Here is a 15,513-nt window from a genome sequence, read left to right on the forward strand (position 1 = left end):
TGATTTTAATAATATTTTGTGTCAAAAAAATTTACATAAACATATATAACACCAATTAAAGAAACGCAGTGTCAAGCACAGTGGCAGAACTGTTCTAAATAAAAACTTCCGGTTGAATTAGTCACCTGATCTTCGAGAAGCAGAATGAGGTTAAAGAAAGAATTTAGGATTTAGATTCAGACGACCTGAGTCTGTATTCTGGCTTGTCCTGTTTTCCCTTCCAAAGTAAGAGTTTACAATGCCGAACTCATAGTGTTTTGAGAACTAAGTGAGCCAAATTTATCACCCGAAAAGACTGTCTTTCTTTTCTTCCTTTTCTTTTTCTAAGAGATTCCCAGGTACCATCAGGTGATTCTGCTTGCACCCAGTTTGGGGGGCCATTTAACTATGAAGGGTACTCTATAAGGCACTGGTTAAAAACATGAGTTATGGGATCACACTGCCTGAATTTAAATTCCAACATCATCATTTACTAGTTATGTAAGCTTAGGAAAGTTTCTTAATCTTATACAGCATCAGTTTCTTCACTGGTAGAATGAAGGTATTTGTTAGTAATTACTTTACAGAGTAGTTGTGAGAAGTAAATGAGATAATCAATGCAAAGCAGCTAACATACAGTAGCAACCCTGTGTTGGCTACTGTGACTGTGTTTATAATTATTATCTACCTGAGTGTTCTCTGAACTTTATCTGTCAGAAAAGTCATTTGAGCATATATCCCCAATATATGTATTTTTATTTATAAATTATATATGTATTTACTTATGGATCAATATATTATTTATATTACACACAGAAGAAACTCTTAAAATGAAAAGAAATAATTAGAAGATCTACTATTTCTTCTATTATGTCTGTGATGTGCACCCTACCTTGAAGACCACTGGTCTATGGGTTACTACTATAATTAGAGATAACATATGCCAAGCACTCAGCAAAGTACCTGTCTTTCGTAGGTATTCAGCAAATGGTAACTATTATTAACTACAAGTGTGAAAAGAGCAGTGTAGTGTACAATTTGCATGTTATTATTTTTAATTAAAAGCAGTATCATAATCATAAATGATCTGCTAAGCTCCATCTATTAATACATGTAGAGAACCATCTTAAGGTCATATTAGTAATCAGGCAGAGTCAACAGGCATTGAAAAAGCCTACAGAGAACTCCATTCTTTGTCAAAATTATTAGTTCTCAAAACAATTACTGTATGGTTGACTAATTCACATAAAGCCCAAGTTTTGTGAGGAAGAAAGACCCCCTTTCCTCCTCTTCTAACAAGACAGGCAGCAGTGGCTCATGATGCCTGCCATCCCACATGGCAGCTGCTCTGAACCTGCTCTAAGCCTCGGCCACCCTCAGGAGAGGACCTCAGGCTCGCTTTGCAGGCCTGGCACTCTGAAACCTCAACTGCCCCTGCTCTACCACACCACCTCTTTGGACTGTCAGCCTTTTTCCTCCTCCACTCCTTTGCCAAGAAGTAAGTCTCCCCCTTCCACCCATGTTTGTGTTTCTACTCCTGTTCCAACACTTGGCTCCACTAACTGTCCCAACTTGGCCTCTATATGTTTTCTCTCTCCTTCTCCATCAATAGGCTCAGAAGTCCAACAATTCTAAAACATGCTTCTCCCAACCCGGCTACAGCCTAAACTACCATTGCCCCTCCTTCCTTTCCTTCCAAAATTCTTTAAATATTAATTATATGCCCTGCTTCCACTTCCTCAGTACACTCAGACTTTAACCGCCTATAATCTAGTCCTCTTCCCTGACCATTCTACAGAGATACCCTCTGAGAAGTACCATTATCTTGCTAATGCATAAATAAATCCAATGGTTTACTCCATTCCTCACTCTCCTGTCCTTTTCTATGGCACGTGACACAACTAATCACCTCTTCATGGAAAAAAACACTTTCTCATCCTCGGTTTACTGATAAAGGACTGTTGATTTTCATTTCTCTGCAATAGTTCCCTAGGTTTCTTCCACTGGCTTTTCTTTCCACACCTTAAAAGTAGATTTTCCTGAAAATTCTACATTTAGATTTCTTGCAGAACCACACATTATTTATTATATCTCTATCTAGTTTATCCTGGCAAAAAAAGTCACAATTCTGTCACTAGCCCCAGAATCTTTGGGTCCTGAATTTTCAACTGTTTGCTAGACACCCAGATGCTTTACCAAAATCACAAACTCAGGCCATCCACAACTCGTATCATTTCTCCTTTATCTCTAAAAAGAGCTCCTCCTCCTGGCCTTCCTACTTCTGTGGATGTCAGTTACCCCGATTCAAACCCCAGAACTGTCCTTGATTTTCCCCCTCCCTCACTTCCTCCTACTTCAATCCTTTTGATACCAACTCATATAGATTCTACCTCTTCTGTTTCCAGGTCATATCATTATTGTTTCATCCTGCATTACTATAAGTAGCCAACTAAATAATTTGTCTCCAATTCAGTCCATTATTTGGTACACTGATACCTGTTACTGAATTTCAGCTTTCATCATTCAATGGCTCAAAAAGTACTGAGGGTACCTCACTGTATACAGATTTAAAAATAAATGTCTCACCTTGGATTTGAAAGCCCTATGTAACCTGACTTCTTTTCTTCCAGTGCTATTTCCCACTACTTTCTGCACATTCCCTACCCTACAGCCAAATTATAGTTCTCAAAGACCTTGCCTTCTTTAAATGACTTGCCCCTACCCCCTGCTGTCTAATCTCAAAAAAGCAAGGAATATTCCTGTTAAAATAGCAGGAAGTTATGTCACTCATCTGCATAAAACACTCCAGTGGCTTCCTGGCTCACTCAACAGTCAAAGCCTCAATCTTTAAAATGGCCCACAAGGCCTTCTATGATCTGACAGCTGCCCTGCCCCCATCATCTACTGCTGATCTCTTTCTTGCTCTAATTTGCTCACTCCTCTGAAGTCACTTTGTCTTCTTTGCTGTCCCTCAGACACACTGTGCATCTGCTATTTCCTCTGCATAGATGACCCTTCCCCTGACCAGGTATCTTCATTAATTTCTCCCTCACTCCTTCATGCTCTTTCCAGTGAAAACGTCTCTGCCTACCCTAAAATTTCACCTCTTCCTGCATAGTTTTCTCCATAGCCCTTGTAAGGTTAGCTTTTGCCACAACAAAATACCAAAAACCCATCCCCAAAAGAAATGGCTTCAGACAATTATTCTCATGGATCTGAGTCAGCTGGGATGGTTCTGCTGACCTAGGCTGGGAGAGCCCTGCTTCATGCCTTTTTATTCTGGGACTCAGGGCAATGACAATTGGCAGAGGCACAAGAGGGCAAGCAGGAACACACAGAGTTGCTTAAGCTTGGACACAGAAGTCACATAATGACACTGCTATCCCATTCTACTGACCAAAAGTCAAGAGGCAAGGAAATACATTTCTGCCCTTTTAGTGGGAGTAACTGCCAAGTAACAGGGCAAAGGCTGTGGATATAGGAAGGGGTGAGGAACTGGGGCCAGGGATGCAATCTACCACATCTTGTATCATCTGATATCCCATATATTTGTTTGTTTGCACTGTCTTTTCCTTAGCTACTGCATGCTGGTAGAAACTATGTTTCATTCACAACTTTATCCACAGTGATTAGAACTGAGACTAAATATAAGGTACTTGATTTTGTTGAATGGACAAATTCACCACTCATGCACACAGTTACTCAATATGCCTACCACGTGCCAACCAGGAGCTGTGCTGGATGCTAATGATACAATGGTGAATAAAGCACATGGCAAATGTCCTCAAGGCAACATCTAATAGTCTAGTGAGATAAACAACTATAAATAATGATAAATACTAACAACAGTAATAAAATAGCTAACAATTATTGAGTACTTACTATGTACCAGGCATTGTTCTAAGAGGTATAAATGTATCAACTCATTTAATGTTATCATCATCCTTATGAGGTTAAGTACGACCATCCCACTTTTATAGAGGAGGAAACTGAGGCATACGGTAATTAAACTGTCCAAAGTCACACAGTTAGTAAACGTTGGAGCCAGAATTCAAATGCAAGTGGTCTGGTTCCAGAATTAATATGCTACAGTGCCTCAATAAGACAGGTGCTATCTCAGAGGTTACAGAGTGCTGTGGAAGGAAAGAGATGGACACCTACCACAATTAGGAGGCTGGGAAGAGCAAGGTTAGGAAAGGCTAGCCCGAGAAGGGAGTAGCCTTGTCTGTCTTCTTCCAAAAGATTCTAAGTGTCTTATCACCAGGAACTACCTTATTTCATCAACCTACAATTAATCGTAAGGTACACCTCAACTGCAGGTATAAAAAATGTTAAAAAAAAAAATGGCTGGTGACAACTATATGATGCCACTGATCATAAAGTGCTTATCAGTCTTAAAAATCAAAATGACAAAAAAATGTGCAAGCTACATGTTCCCTTTCTGTCTCTCTCTGCTGTCTCTCTTTATATAACATACATACACACACGAATACACATACATCTGCTACCATATATGCTAATGTAGTCTTGTCTTTTTTAGATTTGGTTTAATATTCAACAATATGATTCCCCATTAAGGATGAATTTTGATGTCACCAAGCCCAAGCTATGGAAATCTTTCTTTTCAAGAAGGCTTCCATATCCTGGCCTTTCCAGTGTTCAGGTATAATTTTTTTATTAACAATTAAATGTAGATATAGAAAGTAAGGAATGTGATATCGTTATATTGGGTAGCCAGATATATTTTGACCCTTAGTTCCACTCCTAGATATTTAGTCTAGAATAATATTTCATTTTCAAAGTTAGTCAAGCCCAATAAGAAAGACCATCATATCATGAACCAGTACACAAATATGTGAACGAGTAAGTTTTGATACAGAGTCCCATGACCCAAAAGAATGCCACAAAATATATTTCATTTAATTTTTTCAATGCTGGTCTCAATTCACTAAATTAATTTCATCACTGCTATTGAAACCTGAAATCAAACTGCAGGGCATGATCCAGGAGGGGCTCATAACATTAATTTAGAGGGTCCTGGACAGTAATAGATTATAAATAGTAAGCATGAGAACTGTTTACTAAAACTTTAAATGTGATAGCTATAGATATATAGATACTGTGTGTATAATATAAAATGTATTTTTTACTGTGGATCAAACCTTTCCAAAAGAAGTTTTAAGAAAAATCACCCTAGAGAAACTCTCCCATGTATACAAGGTAACATAACAATTTTCATAGGAGCACTGTTTGCAAAAGCCTAAAACTGGAACAACAGAAGAGATAAATTATGGTATATAGTAGAATATTTTATAGTAGTTACACAAATGAATTAATATTCATGAATATTAGTAAGCACACTGAAAATATGTATCTGCTATTCTAAATATAATGTTAAGGGAGAAAAACTGGCATGTTTACAGTATAAAATTATTACATAAATTTCAGAAAACATGCAGTACAATATGTTGTTTAGGGATACATACATCTGTAGTTAAATCATAAACACATTTCACTAATTTGCCTATCTCCACTGACTATAATGTAAACACCATGAGAGCAGGGATTTTATTCACAGCTCTGTCCCCTTCACTTGTGTAAGTAAGTGCCTGGCACACAGTAGGTATTCAGTATATGTTGAATGAAAGAGTGCTAAAAAACAAATTCAGATCATGGTTACTTCTGTGACAGAAAAGGGTGATAAAACAGAGAAAGAACCACAAAGCATTATAATTTGTGATGCTTTATTTAAAGTAGGTCTTGGGTATATTTGCATCTGTTACATTATCCTCGATGTCTAACTAACTGAATGTCTGAGAGTTCATAATTTTTAAAAAAAATTTAGGAAAGGATGTATAGCTATTGAAATTAAGTGTAACTGATTTCTAAAATTCCTGAACTGTTTTTTCTTTTATAGCCAGAAGAGCTAATTTACCAGCGCACCGACAAAGTGGCTGCAGCTGAACTACAAGACAGGTCACTTGATATCCATAAATGCATATGCAGTCTGTCACTAGGAGTGTTAATATCCAACTAAACAATTTTCCACCTGGATCAATGTAAAATAATTTGGGCAATTAAACTTTAATTCATGTTTATAGATGCAAAGTACAAATGTGATCTCTAAATCCCAAGGCTCAAAAGAAGGCTTTAGCATCAGCATGGTGTGAGACATACAGCAGTGAAATCCAGCAATGATAGGTAGTTCTCCAAAAACTTCACCTCAGATTAGAGTTCAACGTCATGTTATTTATGGGTCTTGTTCAGACAATATCATAACCCTCAGCTTAAATATGCCTATTTTGTCCAATTAGTGCTTAAGTGAACTTCAGCTATTTTAAAAACCTAACACATGTACAAAGCTAGTAAGAGCCTATTTGAGCCCCAATAATACTTATAATGCTGTAAAATAGAACTTATTTCCCCAGTTTCACACGTGTGGAAACTGAGGCTCAGAGAGGTCCACATACTTGTCAAGTGTTAAAGGGGGCGTCTGAGCCCAGCCAGACCTTTCTAGTTTCAAAGCCTGTGTGCCCTTTCTACTGTCTCAAGCTGTGTGAAGAGCAGCATGTCAAGCTGCACAAGATTAAATGTGACCCTTTTTAAGGTATTATTACTAAAAAATACCAATTTACTCTCAACTGCAAATTTCAAATACAGCCTTATTTGGGATCCTAAGAACAACAAATTCCCCAAAAAAATCTTGTTTCTTCTAATAAGTTTCAGAATACTATTTTTTATTTTTGTTTACAAGGGAAAAGTCAAGTCACCAAAAAATGGAACTTATCTTTTATAAACAGGATTGAAAAAATACTAAAAGAAAAAATCATGGACTGGAGGCCTCGCCATCTGACTCGGTGGAATAGATACTGTACCTCTACTCTGCGTCACTTCTTGCCTCTATTAGAAAGAAATCATGGAGAAGATGTGGAAGACGACCACAGAGCAGAACTGCTGAAACAGCTAGGAGACTACAGGGTAAGTAGTTCATTTCAAATTGGAAATTGCTCAGTACTATGGGTTTTTGGAATCAAAATGCCTAAATTACTCCCCAAAGTACACAGACGAAGCAGCACAGACTAAAAACTGTGATTAGAAGTTCAGATCTCAAGAATGAACCTGCCATTAAAGAGCAAAATGCCTCTATAAAACCAAAACACCACCTTTTTTTGTAGGAGGGTCCTATGAAAAATAATATCTTTTATAAAATTGCAAGAGCATTAAATAAAATGAAAATACCTGGCTAAATCATGTTAGACTCAACTGAGCATAAAGACGAAACCAACCATTCTTGGTCAGATTTTTTTTTAAAGGATATTTTATACTAATTGCTTTTCACTGCTAAGAAAAATTCTCATTAATAGGCTTTCTCTACTGCCTGTCAGTAGTGCTGTGTGTTCACATCCTTTATCTGGATCCTAAAACCTAGAAAGTAGTCTCAAACTAAAACAGTAAGCCTCACTGGCTAAACAGTATGAAATCAAGTTGTACATTTAATTCTACTCACTGACTAAAAATTACCTTTACCTTATAAGGCTCATTTTTCAGCTGGGATGTTTTCAATTCAAGTAACAGAAAACTTACTTCAAACAAGCTTGAACATTAACAACTTATGGGCTTATTTAGGTAAAAGTTAGGGGTGAGTAGCTATCAGGGCTATACCACATGTCTGCAAGTCTTCCCACTCTGCCCTCCTCCATGTGGCGGCATCACCCACAGGATGGCTTTTCTTGTGGTAGCAAATGGCTGGAATAGTTCCCAGCAGGACTCACATCTGCACACATATTGCTCTGAGCAGGACAGAGCATCTGTGTGCCACTATCCCTTTCAAGTTTCCTAGATTATACATTCTTTTCTGTAGATCAACACTGAGGCCAAGGGGATAGAAGGTATTAACTTAATCTAGGTGCCTAGAATTGCACGGGTTTCTATGCAAACTTGGGGCTATTAGGAAGAAAGAAGGAAACAGTGGAGAGTGGCTGGGTGACTAACAGGTGTCTTAAACACCAAGTCAGTATGTTAGCAACTAAAACAAAAATCGACATTTAGCCTCTCTCCATTTTCTATATTGCTAATATATAGCTGGACAGGAAAACAAAACTAAATAAATGACTTTAAGATCCAAAAGGAAGACTTCCTATTACGAATATTAAGAACTGTACGTACTTACGTAGGGAAAAAATACAGTGAAAACTTCACGTTCACTAATGACTAAAAATTTTGTTTTGCTTTCCTTCAGTTCTCTGGATTTCCCCTTCACATGCCATACTCTGAAGTGAAGCCTTTAATTGAAGCTGTGTATAGCACTGGAGTACATAATACTGATGCGCCTAATGTTGAATTTGCTTTAGCTGTATATATCCACCCATATCCCAAAAATGTTTCGTCTGTTTGGATCTATGTTGCCTCCCTTATACGCAACAGATAATTTTTTCATTGTATGTTTTATATCATGTAAAAATGATAATTAAGATATGAGAATATTTTTTAAGTGCTCTTGATCTAAGGGAAGAAAATACAAATAATGAAATAAAATTATCATTATTTTCAAAATATGCAAAATAAGTTTTTATTTAGTAGTCTGCCTTGTCTCTGCCACTTTGACCCTAAATTCAACTGTGACAACTCAAGAGTTCCCGCTTACCCTATGAGCTTTATTCCTCTATGCTTTTGTACCTGCTCACCTCCTATCTAAAATGCTCTTCTTCTTTGCCAGTAAGACATCCCATGCTCTTAGACTGGAAGAATATTGTTAAAATGGCCATACTACCCAAAGCAATCTATGGATTTAATGTGATCCCTATCAAATTACCCATGACATTTTTCATAGAACTAGAACAAATAATCCTAAAATTTATATGGAACCACAGAAGATCCAGAATTGCCAAAGCAATCCTGAGGAAACTGAACAAAGCAGGAGGTGTAATCCTCCCAGACTTCAGAAAATACTACAAAGCTACAGTAATCAAAACAGCATGGTAGGGGCTTCCCTGGTGGCGCAGTGGTTGAGAGTCCGCCTGCTGATGCAGGGGATATGGGTTCGTGCCCCGGTCCGGGAAGATCCCACATGCCGCGAAGAGGCTAGTCCTGTGAGCCATGGCCGCTGAGCCTGCGCGTCCAGAGCCTGTGCTCCTCCACGGAAGAGGACACAACAGTGAGAGGCCCGCGTAACACGCAAAAAAATTAAAAAATAGCTATTAAAAAAAAACAGCATGGTATTGGCACAAAAACAAGACACATAGATAGAATAGAGAGACCAGAAATAAACCCATACACCTATGGTCAATTGATCTTTGAAAAAGGAGACAAAAATATACAATGGAGAAAAGACAGTCTTTTCTGTCTGGGTGGATGCTGGGAAAGCTGGACAGCCACATGTAAATCAATGAAGTTAGAACCCTCCCTCACACCATACACAAAAATAAACTCAAAATGGCTTAAAGACTTAAATGTAAGTCGTAATACCACAAAACTCCTGGAAGAGAACATAGGCAAAACATTCTCTGATAGGAATCACAGCAATTTTTTCTTAGATCAGTCGCCCAAGGCAAAAGAAATAAAATAATAAACAAATGGGGCGTAATCAAACTTATAAAATTCTGCACAGCAAAGGAAACCATAAACAAAACAAAATGACTACCTATGGACTGTAAGAAAACATCTGCAAATGGCGCAACCAACAAGGGCTTAATTTCCAAAATATACAAACAGCTCATACAACTCAATATCAAAAAAACAACACAATCAAAAAATGCGAAGACCTAAATAGACATTTCTCCAAAGACATGCAGATGGCCAACAGGCACACGAGATGCTCAATATCACTAATTATTAGAGAAATGCAAATCGAAACTACAATGAGATATCACCTCGCACCGGTCAGAATGGCCATCATCAAAAAGTCTACCAATAAATGCTGGAGAGGGTGTGGAGAAAATGGAACCCTCCTACACTGTTGGTGGGACTGTAAATTGGTACAGCCACTATGGAAAACAGTCGGGAGGTTCCTTAAAAAACTAAAAATAGAGTTACAATATGATCCAGCAATCCCACTCAATCCCCTGGGCATATACCCAGAAGAGACGAAAACTCTTAATTCAAAAAGATACATGCACACCAATGTTCACAGCAGCATTATTTACAATAGCCAAGACATGGAAGCAACCTAAGTGCCCACCAACAGAGGAATGGATAAAGAAGATGTGGTGTATATACATATACAATGGAATAATTACTCAGCCATAAAGGAGAATGAAATATTGCCATTTGCAACAACACAGATTGACCTAGAGATTATCATACTAAGTAAAAGACAAATATTATATATCACCTATATGTGGAATCTTAAAATTAATACAAATGAATTTATTTACAAAACAGAAACAGGCTCACAGACACAGAAACCAAACTTATGGTTACCGAAGGGTAAGGTGGGGGAGGGATAAATTAGGAGTATGGGATTAACAGATATACACTACTATATATAAAACTGATGAAGAACAAAGACCTACTGTATAGCACAAGGAACTATATTCAGTATCTTGTAATAACCTATAATGTACTGTATTGTAATGTACCTGAAACTAACATAATATTGTAAATCAACTATATTTCAATTAAAAAAAGAGAGACGGACTTCTCTGGTGGCACAGTGGTTAAGAATATGCCTTTTAATGCAGGGGACGTGGGGTTCGATCCCTAGTCAGGGAACTAGATCCCACATGCATGCCGCTACTAAGAGTTTGCATGCCACAACTAAGGAGCCCACGAGCTGCAACTAAGGAGCCCACTGGCCTCAACTAAGAAGCCCACTGGCTGCAACCAAGAAGCACATGTGCTGCAACTAAAGGAGCTGGTGAGCCGCGACTAAGGAGCCCAAAAGCCACAACTAGGGAGTTTGCCTGCGGCAACTAAGACCTGGTGCAACCAAAAATAAAATTAAAAAAAAAGAGATAGGTAATTAGGGAGTTAATTAGATCATAAGGATACAGCCCTCAAGATGGGATTTAGTGCCCTTTAAGAAAAGACAGGAGAGAGCTTACTTCCCCTCTATGCCATGCATGGATACAATGAGAAGATGGCTGTCTACAAGCCAAAAAGAGTCTTCATTAGACAGTGGATCTGCCGAAACCTTGATTCTAGACTTACCAGGCTCTACAACTGTGAGCACCGACACAGCTGTTGTTTAAGCCATCCAGCTTATGGTACTCTGTTACAACAGCCCAAACTGATGAAGCCAAAGTCAGATAATACTAAAAGGAATTAAAGGTACGTACTGACACGGAAAGATGTACACAAAATAGAAATATGTAAAACAGGATTTCTCAGTAGCGGCTCTATTGACATTCTGGGCCAAGTAATTACTTGTTGCGAAGGTCTTTGTAGGATGTTTAACAGCATCCTTGGCACCTACCCACTAGCTGCCAGTTGCATTCTTCCCCTCTGCCAAGTTGTGACAACCAAGAATGTTTCCAGTCATTGCCAAATGTCTTCTATGGGATAAACTGCCTCCAGCTGAGAACCACTGATGTAGCTGGAATACAGTCTCACTTAAAAGCAAAACAAAACAAAAAACATAAAGACAGAAGAACCAAGTTAAGGAAATTTTACCTTTATTCCCTTATGCCTTTCCCTATCAAATTACGATTATGTGTTTACATGCCTCTGATATTTATACTATGAACCCTTCAAAGGAGAATTCAAGGTCTGACCCATAATAGTCATTACCAATATAGCAATATAGAGACAGGATAGTTGAGTGGTTAAGAGCATGAGCTTTGGAGAAATACTAGTTCTGCCACTTACTAGCTGGGTAATCCATGGGCAAGTTACTTAACCTGTTACTTAACTTTCCCCATATATAAGACTGGGATGATCACATTACCAACTTCATCACATTGTTGTACTGATTTTAAAAGTCAGTGTATTTAAAGTACTTAAAACACTATCCAGTACGTGGCACTTGATGTATGTCAGGTAACACAAGGCGTTTTACTTGTTGCCTCTTATTCTAAAAACAGTTTCAATATTTCATAAAATCCATCACAAAGCTCAATATAAATTTAAACCAAGTGTATATATTGTTTCATTAACCATTAACTATCCACAGAGGTGTGGCCAAGATGGTGGAATAGGAAGACACTGAGCTCACCTCCTGTCACAGGCTCAGGAAAATTACAACTATTTACAGAGCAACCATCTATGAGAACAACTGGCAGAAAGATTTTCCACAACTAAAGATATAACGAAGGACCACAATGAGATGGCTAAGGGGGTTGGAGACACAGTAGGGTCAAGACCCACACCCCTGGGTAGATGACCCACAAACGGAAAGATAATCTCAATTACAGAGGTTCTCCCCAAGGAGCAAGGGGTCCAAGCCCCACATTGGGCTCCCCAGCCCAGGGGTCCTGCACCTGTAAGACGAGCCCCTAGAATGTCTGGGTTTGAAGGTCAGTGGGGTTTGCATATGTGAGAGACAAGTGGGCTCCACTCTTAAAGGGTACACACAAAATCTCCATCACTCCAAGTCCCAATGAAGAAGCAGTAATCTGAAAGACATCTCGGTCAGACAAACTTGCTGATCCTGGAGAGATTCCCTGAGAGGTAGGAGGGAACTGGGACTCCCCACACAGACATAAACACTGGGGGCGCCATTTTGGGGAGCTCATTCTACCATTAGGACACTAATGGTGCTGGTAAGCACCATTCTGGAGTACTCTCTCTAGTCTATTAGTGCAGGGGGCTTAACAGCACACCTGGTATTGGACCACCACCACCACCAGGTACCCCCAGCCCCTGAAGCCAGCACCAGCGCCAGGACCCCCTGGAACATGCAGCTTGCCATCGTAGACTCAGCCACAACAACCAGTGAGCCAGCAGCCACCACACAAGGCAAGGCCCAGCAGCCAACTGAGCCAGGGGCCAGCCCCACCTACCACACACCCAAAGTAGTCAGCCCCACCACAACAGAAGGGCCCACACAGCCCACAAAGAGGACACCCCCAAACATATAGCACTAGTGAGCAGAGGGGAGGGTGCTGCTGGGCCCCATTAAATGTCTCTGACAGAAGGCCACTTCTCCAAGATCATAAAAGCTAAGTGACCTACTAGTTACATAGAAATAAACAGAGAATTAGGCAAAATGAAGAGACAGAGGAATATGTTCCAAATGAAGAAAAAAGACAAAACCCCAGAAGAACAAACCAAAGTGGAAATAAGCAATCTAACCCATAAAGAATTCAAGATAATGATCATAAGATGCTCAGCAAACTCAGGAGAATAGATGAACACAGTGAGAAGTTTAACAGTTAGAAACTGTAGGGAAAAATAAACAGAGGTGAAGAATACAATAAAAATAAAAAATACACTAGAAGGAATCATCAGATTAAATACAGAGGAACAGTCAGTGAACTGGAAGACAGAGTAGTGGAAATACCAAACCTGAAAAGAAAAAGAATTTTAAAAAATGAGAAAGCTTAAGAACCTCTGAGACAACGTCAAGTGCACTAACATTCACATTATAGGGGTTCCAGAAGGAGAAGAGAAAGGGGCAGAGAACTTATTTGAAGAAATAATAGCTAAAAGCTTCACTAACCTGGGAAAAGAAACAGACATTCAGTTCCAGCGAGTCTCAAAGCGAGTCTCAAAGAATATGAACTCAAAGAGGTCCACACCAAGACACATTATAATTAAAACGGCAAAAATTAAAGATAGAGAGAATATTAAAAGCAGCAAGAGAAAAACAGCTAGATACATACAAGGGACCTCCCATAAGACTATGAGCTGACTTTTCAGCAGAAACCCTGTAGGTCAGAAGGGAGAGAACTGATGGAAAAAAAAAAACTTTAAACCAAGAATATTCTATCTGGCAAGACTATCCTTCAGATTTGAGGGAGAGATAAGGAGCTTTACAGATAAGCAAAAACTAGAAGACTTCAGTACCACTAAAACAACTTTACAAGAAATGTTAGGAGGCTTCCGGGAAGATGGCGGAGGAGTAGGACGCGGAGATCGCCTTCCTCCCCACAGATACACCAGAAATACATCTACACGTGGAGCAACTCCTGCAGAGCACCTACTGAACGCTGGCAGAAGACCTCAGACCTCCCTAAAGGCAAGAAAACCCCCAGGTACCTGGGTAGGGCAACAGAAAAAAGAATAAACAGAGACAAAAGGATACGGACGGGACCTGCACCAGTGGGAGGGAGCCATGAAGGAGGAAAAGTTTCCACACACTAGGGAGCCCCTTCGTGGGCGGAGACTGCGGGTAGCTTAGGGGGAAAGCTTCAAAGCCGCGGAGGAGAGCACAGCAACGGGTGCGGAGGGCAAAGCGGAGAGATTCCCGCACAGAGGATTGGTGCTGACCGGCACTCACCAGCCTGAGAGGCTTATCTGCTCACCCGCTCGGGCGGGCGGGGCTGCGAGCTGAGGCTCGGGCTTCGGTCGGAGCGCCAGGAGAGAACTGGGGTTGGCGGCGTAAACACAGCCTGCAGGGCGTTAGTGCACCGCTGCTAGGCGGGAGGGAGTCCGGGGAAAAGTCTGGACCTGTCGAAGAGGCAAGAGACTTTTTCTTACCTCTTTGTTTCCTGGTGCGTGAGGAAAGGGGATTAAGAACGCTGCTTAAAGGAGCTCCAGAAACGGGCGCGAGCCGCGGCTAACAGCGCGGACCCCAGAGACGGGCATGAGACGGTAAGACTGCTGCTGCCGCCACCAAGAAGCCTGTGTGCGAGCACAGGTCACTATCCACACACCCCCTTCCGGGGAGCCTGTGCAGCCCGCCACTCCCAGGGTCCCGTGATCCAGGAACAACTTCCCTGGGAGAACGCACGTTGCGCCTCAGGCTGGTGCAGCGTCACGCCGGCCTCTGCCGCCGCAGACACGCCCCGCACTCCGTGCCCCGCCCTCCCCGCCGGCCTGAGTGCGCCAGAGCCCCCGAATCAGCGGCTCCTTTAACCCCGTCCTGTCTGAGCTGAAAAACAGACGCCCTCCGGCGACCTACACGCAGAGGCAGGCCAAATCCAAAGCTGAGCCCCTGGGAGCTGTGAGAACAAAGAAGAGAAAGGGAAATCTCTCCCAACAGGCTCAGAAGCAGCGGATTAAAGCTCCACAATCAACTTGATGTACCCTGCATCTGTGGAATACATGAATAGACAACCAGTCATCCCAAATTGAGGAGGTGGACTTTGAGAGCAAGATTTATGATTTTTTCCCCTTTTCCTCTTTTTGTGTGTATGTATATGCTTCTGTGTGGGATTTTGTCTGTATAGCTTTGTTTCCACCATTTGTCCTAGGGTTCTATCCGTCCGTTTTTTTTTGTTGTTGTTGCTTTAAAATTTTTTTTCTTAATACTTTTTAATCACTTTATTTTACTTTATCTTCGTTCTTTCTTTCCTTCCTTCCCCCCTTTAGACAACGAATCATCCCAAATTGAGGTAGTGGACTTTGAGAGCAAGATTTATGATTTTTTCCCCTTTTCCTCTGAGTGTATGTGTATGCTTCTGTGTGAGATTTTGTCTGTATAGTTTTGCTTCC

The 15,513-nt window shown here is 40.4% G+C and overlaps 1 protein-coding gene and 1 long non-coding RNA gene across 7 annotated transcripts in view; one reads left to right on the forward strand and one right to left on the reverse strand.

The window, feature by feature from the left end:
• Positions 1–12,582, forward strand: part of CC2D2A (coiled-coil and C2 domain containing 2A) — a 303,035-nt gene extending 290,453 nt beyond the window's left edge. For all 6 annotated transcript variants that reach the window (XM_079920214.1, XM_079920213.1, XM_079920217.1 and 3 more), the window contains 4 exons: positions 4,520–4,642; positions 5,897–5,955; positions 6,780–6,957; positions 8,219–12,582. In XM_079920214.1, the coding sequence (XP_079776340.1) occupies positions 4,520–4,642; positions 5,897–5,955; positions 6,780–6,957; positions 8,219–8,407 (549 nt within the window). In that variant the 3' untranslated portion in view covers positions 8,408–12,582. The remainder of the gene's footprint in view (positions 1–4,519; positions 4,643–5,896; positions 5,956–6,779; positions 6,958–8,218) is intronic.
• LOC307185752 overlaps positions 1–14,813 on the reverse strand; it is a 180,641-nt gene extending 165,828 nt beyond the window's left edge. Inside the window, exons 1-2 of the long non-coding RNA XR_013828161.1 lie at positions 14,557–14,813; positions 11,389–11,528 (exon numbers count right to left, since the gene is read on the reverse strand). This is a non-coding gene — a long non-coding RNA (uncharacterized lncRNA). The remainder of the gene's footprint in view (positions 1–11,388; positions 11,529–14,556) is intronic.
• Between the last annotated feature and the right edge of the window lie 700 nt (positions 14,814–15,513).

The sequence above is a fragment of the Stenella coeruleoalba genome (genome assembly GCF_951394435.1).
Source record: "Stenella coeruleoalba genome assembly, chromosome: 4".
Lineage (NCBI taxonomy): Eukaryota > Metazoa > Chordata > Mammalia > Artiodactyla > Delphinidae > Stenella > Stenella coeruleoalba.